The sequence below is a fragment of the Castor canadensis genome, chromosome 7 (assembly GCF_047511655.1).
Source record: "Castor canadensis chromosome 7, mCasCan1.hap1v2, whole genome shotgun sequence".
NCBI classification, from domain to species: Eukaryota; Metazoa; Chordata; class Mammalia; order Rodentia; family Castoridae; genus Castor; species Castor canadensis.
This window is the reverse complement of record NC_133392.1, coordinates 29,943,559-29,961,896: the sequence shown is the minus strand read 5'-3', so window position 1 is coordinate 29,961,896 and position 18,338 is coordinate 29,943,559. Positions and strand designations below refer to the sequence as shown.

Below are 18,338 nucleotides of genomic sequence, written 5' to 3'. Positions count from 1 at the left end.
AAGGCATCTGCATGGGTTGAACCGGATGTACAAAGGCATGGAGAAACAGCAAAGAGCCCAGAAGGTCCAAGGAATGGTGAATAGCATGTTTTAGTGTAGGATTATCAGGTGTTGCAATGGGAAGATAAGATCATGAGGAGTCTTGCATGTCATAGAAGGCTTGGTTTTTATTTCTGAAGATCATGAGGACCTAGCAAAGGTTTTGAGCAGAAGGGGCCAGTAGAGGGGGTGGGGTTCATATGAACCTCAGTTCTACCGTAAAACAAATTTTGAAAGTCCTTCCCAGCTCTGAGTTTTGTGACCATGTTGGCTGGGCTGATTTTTTTTTTTTTTCTTTTTTTTTTTTTGGTGGTACTGAGGCTTGAATGCAGGGCCTACACCTTGAGCCACTCTACCAACCAGCCCTTTTTTGTAATGGGTTTTTTCAAGCTAGGGCTCATGGACTATTTGCCTGGGCTGGCTTTGAACTATGATCTTCCTGATCTCTGCTTCCTGAGTAGCTAGGATTATAGGTGTGAGCCACCAGTGTCCAGTGATATGTTTTTAGGAAAATTATTTTGTTGTAAGAGAAAGAAATGAAGTTAGGGAGTCTTGAGTAAGAAGTGGTGGTGGGGGGGCGTCCCCGGTGGAATGACTCAAATGGCAGAGTGTCTGTCTAGCAAATGCAGGGCCCTAAGTTCAGCCTTAGTATCACCATCACTGAAAAAAGAAAAAAAAGTAAGGAGGTGAACATTGAAGTAGACAACGTAAGTTGAAATGGAAGGGATAGAACAGACTTTAAGGAATGTTTTGGAGAGAAAAAACAATGTAATTGGGTGAATGATGGTGGTGGTGTGAGCAGGGTGGGGAGACAGTGCTGCTGATAACTAGGATGCTGAGGAACCCAATTACTGAGAGGAGAACATGGAAAAGGGCAGGGTTGATGGAAGCAAACAGTATTGTCCTGAGAGTTTGAATGAGAGCATCATCTGGTCGTTAGCTCTGAAGTCCTAAGACCAGTGTGTTCAGTTTGGGTATGTTGAGTATGAGATATCCAAGGAACATATGTGTCAGAATTTCCACAGGACTGTTGGAAATGTGAATTTCACAGTCAACATAGATGTCATATTAGGATTGGAGATTTCAGGAACTAACTTGGCTCTGAGACTTTTTAGTTTATATTGTGAGTACGCATCAATAGGTTAAATTGAGGCATAGTTCTGCGTCTAAGGGATAGATGACAAGTGGCACTACGGCATAAAGTTTTAAACAAATGACTTGTATGTGCGGATTTAGAAAGCAGCACTGGGATAGAAAGAAAGCAAGTCTTATAAAGAAGCATTTTAAAAAATTTAAATAATCTCTAAATACCTAATGTATTTTTGTACTATAAAAAGTTGTGTTAACCATCACTTTTGTATTCAAGAACATTTCCATCACCCCAAAAAGAGACTCTATATTCCTTAGCAGTTATTTCCCCTTCTCCTGTATCTCCATCCCTAACCACCACTAGTCTATCTCCTGTGGATCTGCTTAGTCTAGGTTTTTCCTATAAATGAAGTCATACAATGTGGCCATTTATATTTGCCATTTATTTAGAAAAATGTTTCCAAGTTTCATTTCTTTTGATGACTAAATAACATTTTGTTGTATGACCTTGCCACATTTTGTTTACCCATTCATCAGTTGATAGACATTTGAGTGGCTTCCACTTTTTAGTCATTATGGATAATACTGCTGTTAACATTCATGAACATGTTTTTGTATAGACATGAGTTTTTGAACACCTAGGAGTAGAGTTGCAATAGCATTTTCACAAATTAAAAATAATCTCCACTTTGTAATAATGCATATAGACAGAAACTAGGCATTAAGCACCTTAGAATGGTTGCTTATGGCAGGGGGTAGGAACAGGAGTGGGTTGAAGATAAACAGGAATAAATAAATAAAACAGAAGAGGGGCTTTGCCATGATAGTGTGCCTTGAGTTGAAGAATATAAAAATTCAACCTCTGTACTTGATGTTCAAAAAGAAAAAAAAAAAAGAGCTGGAGGGGAGGGGAGAGTAGGAGACGGGGCAGACATGGCCCAAACAATGTATACACATATGAATAAATGAATAAATAATAAAAGAAAAGAAAAAAAGCACTTTTTCTTTGGAGTTAAAATAAAGTTGAACTTCGCTAGCATCCAAATCTGTCACAAGGAATACTGGAACTTCTCTAATAGTTTTTGAAAAAGCCATGAATACATCTCACAATGATCCTTCAAATTCCTCTTTTGAAGGATTTTCTCGTAATGAAAATAGCACAATCCCACTGTAGAGAATTGGAAAATACAAAGAAGTACATGCCAGAAAGCGACTCAACTATAATAATTCTATAACCTGTAACTACAAATAGCATTTGATTCTCTAATTTGGTATTTAATCTCCAACTTGGCCTCTTATTTGTACTTTATTGGTGCAGTCTTCTCCTTACATGTCGTTGTCTAAAATAATGCTATTACAATGAAAGGATGCTGCTAGATGTTTTAAAGAAGTCATAGGAAAGGAAGGCGGTGCATTGGCAATGCCATAGCTTCCTAGAGATGAATTAAAATAAAATTCCCGACTTGCTCTTGCTATTGTATAACAGGAAGAAGCTGCCAAGATCCTGCTGGCTGAGTTCAACCTGGGCTGCGATGTGCAGCACACTGAACATGTGTACAGGGTTTACGTGACAACCTTTCTGGGTTTTGGGGGCAACTTTGCCCGGCAGCGCTACGAAGACCTTGTACTGAATGAAACTCTTAACAAAAACAGGTACATTGATCCAAGTTTCTAAATAGAAATTCATTAGGCCACAAATATTTGGAAGGAAATATTCATATCCAACTAAGGTTGGATATGGCTAAGTCCTTCCTTTTCCTTCTTTCCTACCTCCCTGCCTGTGGGCTAGCATCGCTCTCTTAGAGACCCTCTGGCACCTGACCTGGGCAAGGGTGCTTCTTGCTCTTAGTTGTTAGGGCTCATAAAAAAAGTACAGCAGCTTAACTGTGATCTCTCACTGTGTCCCACATCCATCATGGTATCATGGAATAAGTGAGACTAATAAATGTCTAATTTAAAATTCTAGTGCATACATGTAATCACAATTACAGAGAGGCAGGAGGATTATAAGTTCCAGGCTAGATCAGGCATAGTTATTTAGGACCCTGTTTCAAAAACAAAATACAGCTGGGCACTGGTGGCTCACGCCTATAATCCTAGCTACTCAGGAAGCAGAGATGAGGAGGATCACGGTTTGAAGCCAGCCTGGGCAAATAGTTTGAGAGAGCTTATCTCGAAAAAACCCATCACAAAAAAAGGGCTGGGGGAGTAGCTCAAGGTGTAGGCCCTAGTTCACACCCCAGTACTGCAAAAAAAAAAAAAAAAATTAATAAATACGTAAATAAAATAAAAGAGCTGGGGTAGCTCAAGTGAGGACGCCCTGGGTTCAACCCCCAATACCAATTATATATGTATACACACACACACACATATTATATATATATTTAAAATTTACCTTTAAAATGGTCTTTCATCAGGTGCAGAATAGCAAGTTTTTCCTCCAGTATTGGACAGATCTCTGATTCTTCATTTGAATACCAAATGAATTAGTTAGGTGATTGTTTTTGTTTTGAGTATTGAAAATTATTTATCATTATCCTATTGAAGGAAAGGATAATAGACAATAGAATTCTTTTCTACCATAAAATTATCTATATTCATTTCTTTAGCTAGAGACTAGCATAAGGAGGTATTGGTTAATCCATTTGTAATACTTTCTCCATAGCAATCAATTACCTTGTGTTTAGAACATGTTGAAGAAAATATTGTCTCAAAAGCCTTTTTAATCTTTGTAAGTCTCCATCACTAAGAGTTCAAGGGGCTTTGGGAAAGTCCTGGCATTTTGGAAGATTGATGATTGTGTAAACATCAAGTGGTATTCTGAAGTTCTCCTAGATCTGTACAAACATTGCTTGGGTTTGATGCACGAATTGCTCCTGCTGGTTCCATGATGTCTGAAGGGCATTTGTTATGAAAGCTTCACATTGGTTTTGGTTGTTCCTTCTTCAGTAGCTGCTGTCCTTCCTTTTCCATTTTTCTTCCTTTGTTGTTCTGTACTTTTTTCTGTTCTCTGCTGCCTCCAGATTTTTCCCATGCTGTACCGTCTTCTTCCCATGTGTTGGTTATTTTCTGGCTAAGTGTCTAATTCATCAACTTCAGGAGGTTGAGGGGTAAAAGTTGTATCTTGTGTAGTTGCCAATCTATTAGAGAACCCTATGCCTCCTGGGATGGCAGAACTTAATGTTTTTTTCTTCTTAATAAGGGTTTTCTGAATTTTCCTTGCAGTCAATGGCATGTCCTTGAAGTAGTCAGATTCCAGTTGTTCCAAGTATTCTATTGTGTTGCCTTCCTATTCCCTCTTTCAGTCCTTACACCTGAGTGTATATCTTCACCCCAGGAATCTGCTAGTTTGTGAACTGATGAATAATTTATTGCAGTTGCAAGTTTATATGGTCTCCGTGTAATTCCCATCCTTAGCCAGATCTTCATATTAATCTCTTTAGTAATGAGAATATGATTGCTATACAAGTACAGACTTAAGATCCAGAACTGTGTGATGGCTATGGAGTGAATCAAATCCTGTCTGTCCCCCTCCCACTCAGTCTCCAAAGTTTTCAGGCTGCTTCCTGGATCTGGTGTTCCACATGCTCTGTCCTAGCACTGTTCTTTCAAAATCAGGCGTCACTACTCTGCCACCACCATGGTCCTCTCTTCAGGAAACCCTCCTCCAGTCATTCCCACTTTGCATCCTCCCAGTTGTATTTTTCAACATGCCAACCACACTCAGCAAAATAAGATTCTTGTAGTTGCCACCAATAAGGTGGCACATGCCTTGAATCCCAGCATTCAGGAGGCTGAGAAAAGGAGTTTAAGGCAAATTTGGGCTACATAGTGAGACCCTGCCTCAAAATATCAAAATCCCTGCACTTTGAAGAGGCATGTGGGCATGAAGTCTAGATGAAAACAGCAGATTCACATCTCTCCTTTCGCTGTACACTAGGAAATAAACATGTTGATGATAGAGTTAAATAAATTGATCCCCAGGGTATTTCTCTGTCTTCCTAAGTTTAATTTGCTTGAGTTAAATGTACATCTGATGCCACTGACTGGTAGTACTCCATTCTTTTTTCTAATGATATCATGAAAAACAGTAACAAGATATCTGTGATATACGTCATGGTTCTTAGATGAGGTTGAGTCCTGTACTCTTGTTTGTTTTGTTGTGACAGATTGCTGGGCCAGAAGACAGGCCTGAGTCCCGACAATCCATTTCTGGATCCCTGTCTGCCCGTGGGACTCACAGATGTGGTGGAGAGGAACAGCCAGGTCCTGCATATCCGAGGAAAGGGAGACTGGGCCACTTGTGGAACAATGCTGAGCCCCCTGCTGGCTCGCTCCAACACCACCCAGGCATCATTGAATGGCATTTACCAGTCACCAATTGACTTTAACAACAGCGAGTTCTATGGTTTCTCTGAGTTTTTTTATTGCACAGAGGATGTGCTGCGCATCGGTGGCCGCTATCATGGGCCAACATTTGCTAAGGCTGCTCAGGTAACTCATTAATGATAAAGATGACTCATGTTGGCAGTAGCCATTTATTGGATGCATTACTTTGTGCCAGGCACTGTGCAAAGGGCTTTGCATGCATGATCTCACTTGATTCTTTGCAGGAGCTCCATAAGCCTCCATTTTATAGAAGAGAAAGAATGCTTAGAGAAATTAAGAAACCTATTATATCAAACTGCCTTCTAATTAACTAAGTTTAGGTTTCCATGGGTGTCCTATTACCCAAATATAAAATTGCAGTGGTTATATATGGTTTTCCTACAACTTTCCAGAAGTCTTGTTTAATGTTTGTGGCCAACAGTCTCATGTTATTTATTTTTCTCTTTGCTGGTTTACAACTTTCCAGAAGTCTTGTTTAATGTTTGTGGCCAACAGTCTCATGTTATTTATTTTTCTCTTTGCTGGGTGTCTTAGATGTCATGTGTTCTTGGAGATTATGGTGGGTAGGTTCATTTTTCTTCTCTTAGTTATTAAGAGACCAAACTGGTATGGGCTCACTTAGAATATTAGAAAGATGTTGTAAAAAGCAGAGATAATAGAAGTATTATTTAAATTTTAAATGGAGGAGGAAAAGTTCACTTTGCACATATATAGGATTTATGCATGTTATAGGCTTAAGGCATTAGTTACCTGGACAGGTAACAGTTTAGCCAAACTTCCATAACTCCCTGCCTTAATTCAGAGTCTGTGCTAGTCATTTTTTCTATAGGAGACAATAACTAAATATGCATACACATGTACATACATAGTGTGTAAGATGACAAAAGTGCTCAGGAAAAGGCAATAGGTAATATGAGAAAGGTTGTAATTTTGGATAGAGAGTCCAGAAAAGATGTTTATTGTTTATTGTTTTGCTATAACAAAGTTCCTGAGATAGTCAGCTTATAAAGAGAAAAGGTTTATTTGGCTCACAGTTTTTTAGTTTCTAGTCCATGATCAATTGGCTTTTTTGCTTTGGGCCTGTAACAAGGAAGGAATATGTGGTGGAGTAAAACCATTTTCATCATGAACCAGGAAACAGAGAATGAGGAGGAAGCCAAGTTCTCATAATCCCCTTCAAGGGCATCCCCCAATGATATAAAGACCTCCCTCTAGGCCATACCAGTTAAAGACTCCACCACCTCCCAAGAGTGCCACCATGGGAGACCATGCCTATTTAACACATGGACCTTTGTGGGGACCTTCCAGATTCAAACAATTGCAAAGTCATCTCTTTGATTTTTGTATAATTCTGTGATCTATCTCTGTCCTCTTTTATTTTCCTTTCCATTCTGCTTTCTTGTAATTCTCTAGAGTAAAATACTTCCAATAAAATAATATCTGCAGTATCAATACTATTCAATCCCCAAAAATCAGGCTCCAAGAAATATTGTGGAATACCTGGTTTGTATTGTTTTATCCCTCCTCCATTCTCCAGGAATATCCTCTTACTCCCTTTCTAGAGTTCAGGACTCCCTTACTGTCCCTTACTGAGTTTCTTATCTCAAAACTTCAAGTCCTATTTTCTTGAACACCAAATGGCTCATCAAGTTATAGCTTTTCCAAGTTGCTAGTGACTTAGTAAGTTACCTTCCCAAGGTAAAAAGAGATGATTGTATTCCCTTAACTTTTTAAAACTCTGACTCAAGTGTTCTCTTCTTCCTTCAACGACCCGTCCAAAAATCACAACCCTCCCCATAGTACCTATTGCTCTTTCCTGTTTTTTAGCTGAGCACTTACATCATTGCACATACTTTGTATGTGTAGTGTATTTGCTTAATGTCTCTAGCTTCATGAGGAAAGGACTTTTTGACTCTTTTTATTTTTCACTGCTCGATCCCTTGACACCTAAAATAGCGTCTGGCACATGGTAGACATTCAGTAAATGTTAGTTCGCTGAACAAACCAAAAAGGGATGATTCTTTTGGGGAGAAGCATAACACCCAGACAAGCCAGTGATAGGTTTCCACCTGTCCTCCTTTGCTCCTTCATAGATTGAAGCTCTCTTTGGCCTCCCATGTTGCTATTCCCAGTTCTAACCTTAACCCTCTCTGAGGCTGAGAGGCCCAGTAGCGGGCTTGGGCTATCTTTGCACTAGACTTGGAGGTGATATGAATAAAGAGGGGTATGGCACAGTGTTCAGTGAATGAGAGTTTTCTTTGGTCATAACTAACTAGAAATAAAACAGCTGTGACTGTAGAGAAGGAAGAGAGTCTGCCTCCAATTTCACTGCACTGTTTCTTTGGTTGTTCCAGGATTACTGTGGCATGGCTTGGTCAGTACTAACTCAGAGATTCAAGAATGGCCTTTTTTCTTCACATGCAGATGAGCATCGACTCAAGTAAGTAACTTCCAGACTAGCGGTGGTGGACTGGCTCAAGTGGTAGAGTGCCTGCCTAGCAAGCCTAGCAAGTGTAAGGCCGTGATTTCAAGCCCCAGTACTGCCAAAAAAATGAAAATAAAATCAAGTAAACAATTTCCTTTTCTACCTTAGATATGGCCTAAAGATGAGGATGGCAGATTATGATGGAGAGTACTCAAGCAGTAGTACAGGTTGGATTTGAAAGAGAATTTGGTTATTTCAGATCTCAATTTTCTGAGGGATCAGAGCCAAAATAGCAAGCCAATTTTAGTGAAGCCAAGGAAAAGCAGTGGTTACTCAAGAGTTCTCTTCAAGTGACTAGACATAAAAATGATGCCCTTTTTAAAATTTTTTGAACTTTATTATAGAACATGTCAAGTATGCAGAAAAGAAGAAAGAATGGTAACTTATAACAATCTATCATTCAGCTTCAACAACTATTAACATTTTGCCAGTGGTTCATCAGTTTTCCATTTTGTATTTGAAATTTTTAAACCTATAAGCAAAATAAAATAGTATAATGAACTCCTGTGCAGCTTTCACCTAGCTTCTGTATGAACAGTTTTTAACTCTGGGCCGGTCTTGTTTTATTTTCCCACCCACTACTTGACTCTTACTGCAACTTGGTTATTTTGAAGCAAATCCCAAACTTCATGCAATTACATTTCTAGATATTTCAGGATGCTCTGTAAAGATAAGTACTACTTTTTTTAAGGGAAAAGGAAAAGCAAAACAAAAAGAGAAAAATCACAGCCACAATATCAAGACCTTGCCAAAGGTAGTCTTCACATATGGTAAGATAAAATAGGTCAAATTTGGCTTCACCTAGAGGTGAGGAAGATGAAGTGGGGAGAGGCAGATCTTTTGATATCTAATGGGAATATGTAGTTTATTGCAAAGAAAAACATTAGAATTCTTTTATCTTATTTTTTTAAGATTTAATTTTTTTTTTGTCACAACACAGATATCAGTGTTTTAAGTCAGCTTGGATGTACCAAGTCCTACACGAAGGATTCCATTTTCCCTATGACTACCCAAACCTGCGTACAGCTCAGCTGGTGTATGACCGAGAGGTTCAGTGGACACTGGGAGCCATTTTGTACAAAACCCGATTCTTACCACTCAGGTAAAGTGAGACTAACCAAGCTGTACCTTGATCTCAGAGGATATTAATCTGTGTCTCAGAATAGATTTCCTAAGTGAACCCCTCTATACTCCCACCCCACAAAACAAATAAACTCCTATTACTGCTTCCACAGAGCCACTATGCAAATCCGGCAGTTGAAACAGAAAGTTGAGGCAGGAGGTATGGCTCAACTGGTAGAGCACATGTCTAATAGTGTGGGGCCCTGTGTTCAAACCCCAGGATTGCCAAAAAACAAACAAACAAAAAAACAAAAGAAGGTTGAGAATTATTGTTTGGAGTCCGTTCCTCAGCTCTGCCATTTCAGAAAGTCAACTGTATTTGTTCGTCTACAACAAATCAGTTTTTGGACTGGGCTCATACTAATTTCTTCTAAGATGCTGAGTGATGAACTAAAAGTCATCCCTAAGTTACCCTGAAAAAGATTTTGAATAGGGAAGGGGGAAGGCTATCGGAATAGAGCAAGATTTCCTAGTGGATAGAGTCACTTCAGAAATTAGTAAAAAGGACATGAAAATGGTTCGGGGTTTTTTTTTTTTTTTTTTTTTTTTTTTGTCTCTGCATGTGGCGGGGCGGGGCGGGGTGGGGGGGGGCCGTATTTTCATCATGCTATGGTAGCCTGATGCCCTGCCTTTATGCCCTGGAAGATATTTGGGACAACATTTAGGTCCTCTTTCCTTGGACTAGTTCAGATAGATTAAGACAAATTCTTAATCTTTGGTGCCTGTTCTTTTAAACTTAATGCCTTAGGAGTCAGGCAGGTGACAGAGTGAGGGAAGTGGGCTGTACAGGGCTATGGGGAACCAGAGAACGTGCCAGCTAAAAGGCTAGTTGCATCATGCGGAAATGCTGTCCCAGCGTTTGCTAGTTCTCATTTGTCCAGAGAAGCCAGAATCTATATTTTACATGAAGTCGTTCAGTTCGGAGATGCACATTTTTAAAAAACACTGCAGATTAAACAAAACAAAAACTGGTTCCAGCACCTGGACCACCTAAGAGTGACTTCTGTTCCAGCCAGGCCACTAGACCACTGCCCTTTGGTTTGCATATCTCTTACTGTTTCCCAGGTTTTAATACAGCTGATCAGACATCAGCATCCTTATCCTAAGGAAATGCAGCAGCTCTTTAAAAAAGACATAGACACATTCTGATTTCTTGGTTGGATTTAGGGAACACCCTATTTCATTAGTACTGTATTTATGAACTATATTTTAAGATTTATGTGAGAGATAACCAGTCTTGTCTTCCTGTTCTTCGGTTGTTTTTTTGGTTTTCCCTCTTCGGTTTCAAAGGTCTTCAGATTTCTTGTCTACAGATTTTGGAGCCTGCAAGGCTGTTTCTGTAAGTTAGGGAAAGGAAGGCGCAGGTAGAATTGCACACTGTCCCTGGGCTGGGGACGTTCTGCAGCTTTGCTTGCTCTGTGTAACTAGCGTTGACAATGTTTGCGTGGATGGAATAAATGGGACAGCACCATGGGACACTTCAAATCAGAGTAAATGTATCTCTGTGAAACTACTAGTTCTTTTCTCCTTCTCTAGGGATCTTCGGCAGGAAGGTGTCCGACAAGTCCATGTCAGCTGGTTCCGTCTCTCCTTTGTCTACAACCACTATCTATTTTTTGCTTGTATCTTGGTGGTGCTGCTGGCCATCATCCTGTACCTTCTGCGAATCCGCCGAATTCACCACCGACAAACTCGAGCCTCAGCTCCGTTGGATTTATTGTGGATCGATGAGGTGGTGCCGATGATTGGGGTACAGGTGGGACCATGAGGCTGGACCAGGATTGGAGAATCTTAAGTACCCCAGAGTTGCTGCTCATTGAATTCCTCCACTTTCTTGTACTGGACTCAGATTCGCTTTGGCCTTGGAATTTCTAGTTTAATTTCTACTTTATTTACTTTTTCGTACCCAGGACCTCTTCTCAGAGAGAAGCTGTAATTTAGTCTGTGAGGAACTAAATGGTAAGAGATTGGTGCTAACAAAGAGGACCAAGCTTAGTCCAACTGAAGCATGCTTCTTTTCCTCATCCCAGAGATCTGGTGTGTTCCTGGGAGCCAGCATTTGCCTCTTGCTGAAGCATGAAGTTTGGCATGGGCACACTGGAAGCTTGGTTGAATCCAAACTTGGAGCATCTTGATACAAAGCCAGAGGTGTTCTAACAAGTGCAGCAGCCCCTTCTTTCTCTGTAACAGAGATATCATTTATGTGGAGATCCACAGCCTTTAATTGGGATCCAAGATCTTTGTAGTTCAGTGGACCAGATATGAATTTCCAGGCAACCAAAATGACACAACTTCCGTGCTTATTTGACAAGCCATTGTGGGTGTGATTCAAGATCCTTGACAGTGTTGTTGATGTTAGTATATAATTTTAAAATGCTAGAACCCCTTCTAAATGGGTAGTCAGTCCATTGAAAATTAGATAATATTTTACCTGATATCTGGTCTGATCAGGATAGAAATTTTCCATGTTTACGTGCCTCACGGGCTATTTGAGCATTAATTTTGCTTTTTTGAGCCGTAAGTAGAATGGAGAAACTGTGATGGGGAACCAGGACCTGGATTTGTCTGGTTTCAAGTCACTGTTCCCAGGCATGGTTTTATGTATAGAAAGATTTAAAGCATTTCACCGCTAAGATCAATACATCATTTGGGATGTATTTAGGTTGTTTTTAAAGAAATGAAGACTAGTATCAGGAGAGTGGGCAAAGACAATAATATCAAACTCTTATTTTTTTTTTTAGAAATAGAAGTTTTATCAATTTCTAAATCCTGGAATGTCTGAAATAGCAAATTCTAAACTTTGGTTTAGAAGTTACATGGTAACTTTCAGAACCTCTGTTAAGAGATTGCTCAGTCACAAACAGTACTTCCTTGATGAGAGAGGAAAAGCCATAATAATTTCATCTTCATCCACTGCCCTCCTGGAGCTTTGCTTCTCTATATTTCTCTACATTTAGCCTTCAGATTGTATGAGAATTTCTTTTTCATCAACTCCACCTTCCTTTCTACTTTATCTTTTCTTATATGTAGCTGTGAGTGTCCTGCCTGTGACTATACCCCCAGGGTTGAAATATCTTTCTTATCTTTTTGTCAAAGCCTTTGATTTCTAGACTTAGATGAAGAGAGAAAAAGGTCTTTAACTTTAAAGAGTAAAAATGGAACTCTTCAAAAATAAATTCTGTACTGGGAACAAAAAGAAATTAAGTGCTTCATCAAACAGAGAAAAAGAAATTTAGATCCTCCTAGAGATGAACTGTTATTAAAATAAGTATATTGACTCAGTTGGTGAACTGAATAACAATTCAGAGTCTTGAATTGTTATTATTGAGACAGGGTCTCGCTATTGTAGCCCAGGCTGGCCTGGAACTCGGAATTCTCCTGCCTCCACCTCCCAGTGCTGAGATTATTGGTATACACTATACACCTGGCTTTGAGTTATTTTAGATAAGCGTGGATCTAGCAAAGACTCCTATAGTTTCCCTTGGAAATATCCTTTTCTTTTTGGTTACTGCTTATTGTATAGCATTTCCCTTTAATTTTTAAAATCTCTCAATTGCCTTGATTTTCTTTTCCTTATTTTTGTGTCCTGTGAATGAGGCCTTGCCTTATGAATGCTGCTTAAAAAAAAAAGTCAAAATGTTTTGCTAGCCATTGCTTACTCAGGTAACTTTTTCTTTTTACTTCACCTTTGCTTCAAATACTATTTTTGGTCTCTTGGGAAATCTAATCAATTATCTAGGCAAAAGCTACTTGATTGGTGACCATATTAGTATGCTCAAACTCAAGTTGAAGCGGGGAGTAGTAACTAGTCCCATTTTAAAGCTTTTATTAGTGAAGTTATTCTTCCTGGTTGTGGTAATAGCTACCATTTGTAAAGCACTCATGTACCAGATACTCTGTTAAGAATTTTATGTATATTATTTTAATCATTACAAACTTTCAGACTGATGTTACTATTATTCTTTTTATAGTTGAGAATCTCAGGATACCAACATTTGTCTTTTCTCAATATAAATGTTTCTTAATTTATTTTAATTAGTCTTTGAGTTTTTATTTAATGTTATTTACTGCTGTATCCTATTTAATTTTATGGAATCTAGACTTCTCTTTATTATTGTAAAACTACCTGAAATTCCATTGTTGAAAAAGGATTTTTTTATTGTACTTTTCAGAAGAACTGAACATTTGCTCTTGATATCGGTTCTTGAGCCTCTTCATCCCTCCCAACCAGTAGATTTTAAATGAATGCTTTTTAGTTCATTTAGAACTACTTTTTCTTTGCTGAAGGCCAGATTCTCTCTCTCTCTCTCTCTCTCTCTCTCTCTCTCTCTCTCTCTCTCTCCCTCCCTCTCTCTCTCTCATACACACACACAGGTTTTCTTTTTACTTCCTCATAGTGGACTATTACTATTTATAGGAGGAGAAATTAGTCTTGCCACACCCTTTATCCTTTTCTAGCCTTCAGCTTTTAAAAATTTCTGTTTGCCTTTCTGCATGTTGAGTGGTTCCCTTTTGAAGATAATTATGGTGCCATAAAATTCACATTCCACTGGTTCCTTTGAATCTTACCAACCACTTTGGATAATAGCAACAATGAACCTGAATTGTTTTAGTACTTTTGTTATTACCAAGACAAGTCACAAATGTCAAAATTGAAGTCAGTAGCTTATCATAGTGATGCTTTTCTTGTCTTGTGAGGTATAAACCATCATTTTCTCCAGAATTCTTGTCACTAGAACATAACGAAAATATGTATAATACCCACTTAGGTGGTATTACATTAACTTAAGTTGCAGTTAACTCTAAGCCAAATTATGCCATCTTTCTCTCTGTGCCTTATCTCCTTGAATTGGATTTCCTTGGTCTGGGAACTTTTAATCACTTTCTGCCAACACTGTATTTATTCTACACATGTAATCTTAAGTATTCTGCCCGTCCCTGACTTCTCCTAAGAGCTTCCTTTAACTTCAAGGCCCTGGGTAGTGATTACTGGTGGTGTTGACTGAAAGCCTGCCATACACTCACTAAGCTAGGCTTTTTAGGCATTAACATTTACTATCACATTCATATTTACATTTTTGAAATAAAATAACATACTTTTCACTAGTATTATCTAAACAGATGCTCCCCGAACAGAGTTTCTCAGTTTTGTTTTGCTTTGCTTTTTGTCAGGTGAGGGACAGGTGGATGGAATGATTTAAGGGAAGGAACACTGTATTTAATGACTAGCCAAGTTGGACTCCAGTCTTGGCTTTGTAATTTTCTAGCTTTGGTTCCCTAGGCAGGCCAATTGTTGTCTCTGGGTCAGTTATCATCTATAAACAAGGTGGCTGGACAAGATAAAGAACCAAAGGCAGGAGACAAAGCAAAAAGGTCATGTAGTTTCAGGAAGAGGTTTTGGCCTTTGGTTTAAAAGACCAGACTGCTCCAAACAGCATCCTGTTTTACCCATAGTCCCTGACATTAAGGTAGATGGGAATGGAGTTTCAACAGCAATCACTATAAATAAATTTCAGAAAATGAGAGTTTTTTTTGTCTTTAATATATAAGTACTAGAGATTTATTGAGCTCATGGTTCTGGAGTCTGGGAATTCAAGAGCATAGTACTAGAAACTGCTTGTCATATAATGCAGTCTTCTTACTGCATTATAACAAGGCAGAGGCATCACAGGGCAAGACAGGATGAGACTTAAAGCTGAGATTTTAGGGCTCTTCTCATCAAACCCTCTCCCCATTATATAGGTGATGAAATTGAGGTTCAGAGTAGTAGTAATTTGGGCAAAGTCACAGTGAATGTCCTTCTAGACTGCAGGTTTCTCTGAAACACACGCACCACTAACCAAGCTGACAGCTACAATGGAATATGCTCATTCACTTTCTATTTCAACAGAATCTGCTGTTTATACTACAGCTGACTGCACCCAACCATGCCCAGTCATTGTAATAGCTTCTGACCCTCATTTGTGATGGCTTTGTTCACACTTAGAAATACACTTTGAAAGACTTAGAAATAGTGCCTCTACTTTAGATTTTGTGTTTGACACTTTGAAATTTTAGATGTCTTTTAAGCAATTTGCTTAATTTTGCACAATTTTCTAAATAGCATCCAAGCAATTAATATGATTAATTACATCTAAATTAAGGTTACACTCTAAATGAAGGTAAAAATGCCTATTAGTTCTACCTCATTAAAGAACATGGTTGTAATCAGGTGAAGTCACTTAAGCCTGTAATCCTAGCTACTTGGGAGGTTGAGATAGGGAGGATTGCAATTTGAGGTCAACCCTGGCAAAAAGTGAGACCACATCTCAACCAACCAGCTGGGCATGCTGGTGCAAACTGTCATCCCAACTATGGTGGGAAGCATAAAATAGAAGAATCATGATCCTGGCTAGCTGGGGCAAAAAAGTGAGACCTTATCTCAAAAGTAACCAGAGGGCAACAGGCATGGCTCAAGCAGTTGAGCCTGCCTAGCAAGTGAGAAGACTTGAGTTCAAACCACAGTACTGCAAAAAGAAAAAATTAAAAAAAAAAAGAACTTGTAACTTTGTGGTACTTTCCAGACTTCCTTATAGAAAATGGGAGTGCTGGGGCCTTTTGCCATCTTTAAACTTCTTTTAAAACTAGTTCAGACTTATTATGTAATTTTCCTTTTTTGCTGTGGTATTTGGAGTGGCTTCATTTCAGTTGGGATTAATAATTAAGGGAGGACTAGCAATGGCTGTTTTAATTCTCCCAAATTAGTATTCTAGGTTATGCTAGCCTCAGAGTCTTGCCATTGGGATGGTATGTTTCTATCAAACTTGTGAGGATTTTGTTAGTGTTATTGAAAAAATTTTCATGTCAAAAAATGAGGACTAAAGACCAAGTTTTGGCTCCTTTGATTAACAACATAGAATAGAAAACATTTTGGGAACAGTGAGTATGTCTGAAATCAGATACTTTTAGATAATGTTCTGTATTCCTTGTGGCTCTGTTATTGGCTTTCTGTCTCCTAACCTGGATCAAATCTAAGTTGAAAAATTGTAGCCACCCTGTTGGGTGTCCTGTCAACCTTGTGGTTACTGTTTCTGCAGGTGGCTTGCTGAAGCTTCATTGTAAGCCTACCTTGTGTACTTTCTCTTTTTTTAAATATCCCAATAGATCTTCTTTTTGCCCTAATATTATTTCCTAGTCTATAAACACCATCATTAGAGGGAGTGCAAAGTAATATACCAGCTGACCATTTTGTTTCTTGGAAGTCTGAGCAATAAGGGGATCCTTTTATCTGTAAAACTGAATTATCACTCATAGTGTAAGGGCTTTCATTTAAAAAATGCAGTCAATGACGAATGGATTAAGAAAATGTGGTATCTATACACAATGGAATTTTATGCAGCCATGAAGAAGAACGAAATGTTATCATTCGCTGGTAAATGGATGGAATTGGAGAACATCATTCTGAGTGAGGTTAGCCTGGCTCAAAAGACCAAAAATCGTATGTTCTCCCTCATATGTGGACATTAGATCAAGGGCAAACACAACAAGGGGATTGGACTATGAGCACATGATAAAAGCGAGAGCACACAAGGGAGGGGTGAGGATAGGTAAGACACCTAAAAAACTAGCTAGCATTTGTTGCCCTTAACGCAGAGAAACTAAAGCAGATACCTTAAAGCAACTGAGGCCAATAGGAAAAGGGGACCAGGAACTAGAGAAAAGGTTAGATCAAAAAGAATTAACCTAGAAGGTAACACCCACACACAGGAAATCAATGTGAGTCAATGCCCTGTATAGCTATCCTTATCTCAACCAGCAAAACCCCTTGTTCCTTCCTATTATTGCTTATACTCTCTCTACAACAAAATTAGAGATAAGGGCAAAATAGTTTCTGCTGGGTATTGAGGGGGGGAGCGGGAGGGGGTGGAGTGGGTGGTAAGGGAGGGGGTGGGGGCAGGGGGGAGAAATGAACCAAGCCTTGTATGCACATATGAATAATAAAAGAAAAATGAAAAAAAAAAAAATAAAAAAATAAAAAATGCAGTCAAGTAATTGCTTGCCATTTTTATAGAGACCAAAGTTGAAAAATGTTCTGAATCCCAGGATGTTTATAGTCATGCATGTCAGGCAAGCCTGAAGACATGTCTGCTCCTGAGCCTCCCTTTGTAAAGTATGTCAGCTGCTAACTTACCACTCCTTTTCCATTTGTACTCGTAAGCATTCCATTACTGTAATGAAATACCTGAGATAATTAAGTTATAAAAAGGAAATATTTGCCTTTACTCAGTTTTAGAAGTTCAGTCCATGATCAAGTGGCCCCATTTTGCTTTATTGTGGTGGGAGTGTGTGGTGTAGTAAAACTGCTCACTAAAGAGACAGAAGGAACTGGAGTTGCACAACCCTCTTTGGAGGCATGCATCCCAGTAACCTAAGGATCTCCTATGAAGCCACACCTCTCAAAGGTCCTACTAGCTGCCAGGTGTCATCCTGGGGACTAAGCCTTTAACACATGGACCTTCAGGGAACATTCCAGGTCTGAACTACAGCACCCCTCTAAGGTAGCCCTGGTGTTTCCTAGCAGCCCTTCCTATGGAACATCTACCAGAGTTTGGCCCCACTGATGGTGTAGGATCTGCTTTTTACTAGCTTCTTAAATGTCTTTCTTTGCCAGCAGAGATCTCAGAAAAATACTTTGCTGCTATCTGTTTCAGGTTTTCCATTTAGTTGAAGATCTGAGGTATAGACCATGTTGCCTCTATTATTCCTACTTTGATCAATGGCCTCTGTAGAGTGCTGAAAGGCACCTCTTTGTTATGATCCACAACTATAGACACTCCACACTTTAAAAAACCAAAGGCTGCCTGTATCGCATTGCTTGGGAGGGGTTGTGAAGACTGTGTTTTTCAAATGCTTCATATTAAATAAAACTGATTTTGTGGAATAATTCTTAAAATCCTCACTAATAAACACTGAGTCAGTGTTGAGGAAAATGGGTGTTGTTAGGGAGGGGACACAGTCACCCTAATGCAGGGACATTGGTCTGTATGTTACAGAGAATCATATACTATGCACCATTCATCCCAGGACCAGAAACGAGAGCTGCAGCCCATTGGCTATTTGAAGATCTTGATCATCAGTGTTGGGTGTCTGTGGCCAACATCACTTTAGGCAGTTGTTAATCATTATTCCTGACAGAGTATGTCAATGTAGTTTAAAGATCAAAATTTCTGGGCTG

At 39.1% G+C, this 18,338-nt stretch overlaps 1 protein-coding gene across 6 annotated transcripts in view; it reads left to right on the top strand.

The window, feature by feature from the left end:
• Nucleotides 1-13,159, top strand: part of Entpd7 (ectonucleoside triphosphate diphosphohydrolase 7) — a 50,540-nt gene extending 37,381 nt beyond the window's left edge. For all 6 annotated transcript variants that reach the window (XM_074078549.1, XM_074078548.1, XM_074078551.1 and 3 more), the window contains 5 exons: nt 2,615-2,781; nt 5,298-5,622; nt 7,872-7,957; nt 8,943-9,104; nt 10,661-13,159. In XM_074078549.1, the coding sequence (XP_073934650.1) occupies nt 2,615-2,781; nt 5,298-5,622; nt 7,872-7,957; nt 8,943-9,104; nt 10,661-10,892 (972 nt within the window). In that variant the 3' untranslated portion in view covers nt 10,893-13,159. The remainder of the gene's footprint in view (nt 1-2,614; nt 2,782-5,297; nt 5,623-7,871; nt 7,958-8,942; nt 9,105-10,660) is intronic.
• Nucleotides 13,160-18,338: the final 5,179 nt, after the last annotated feature.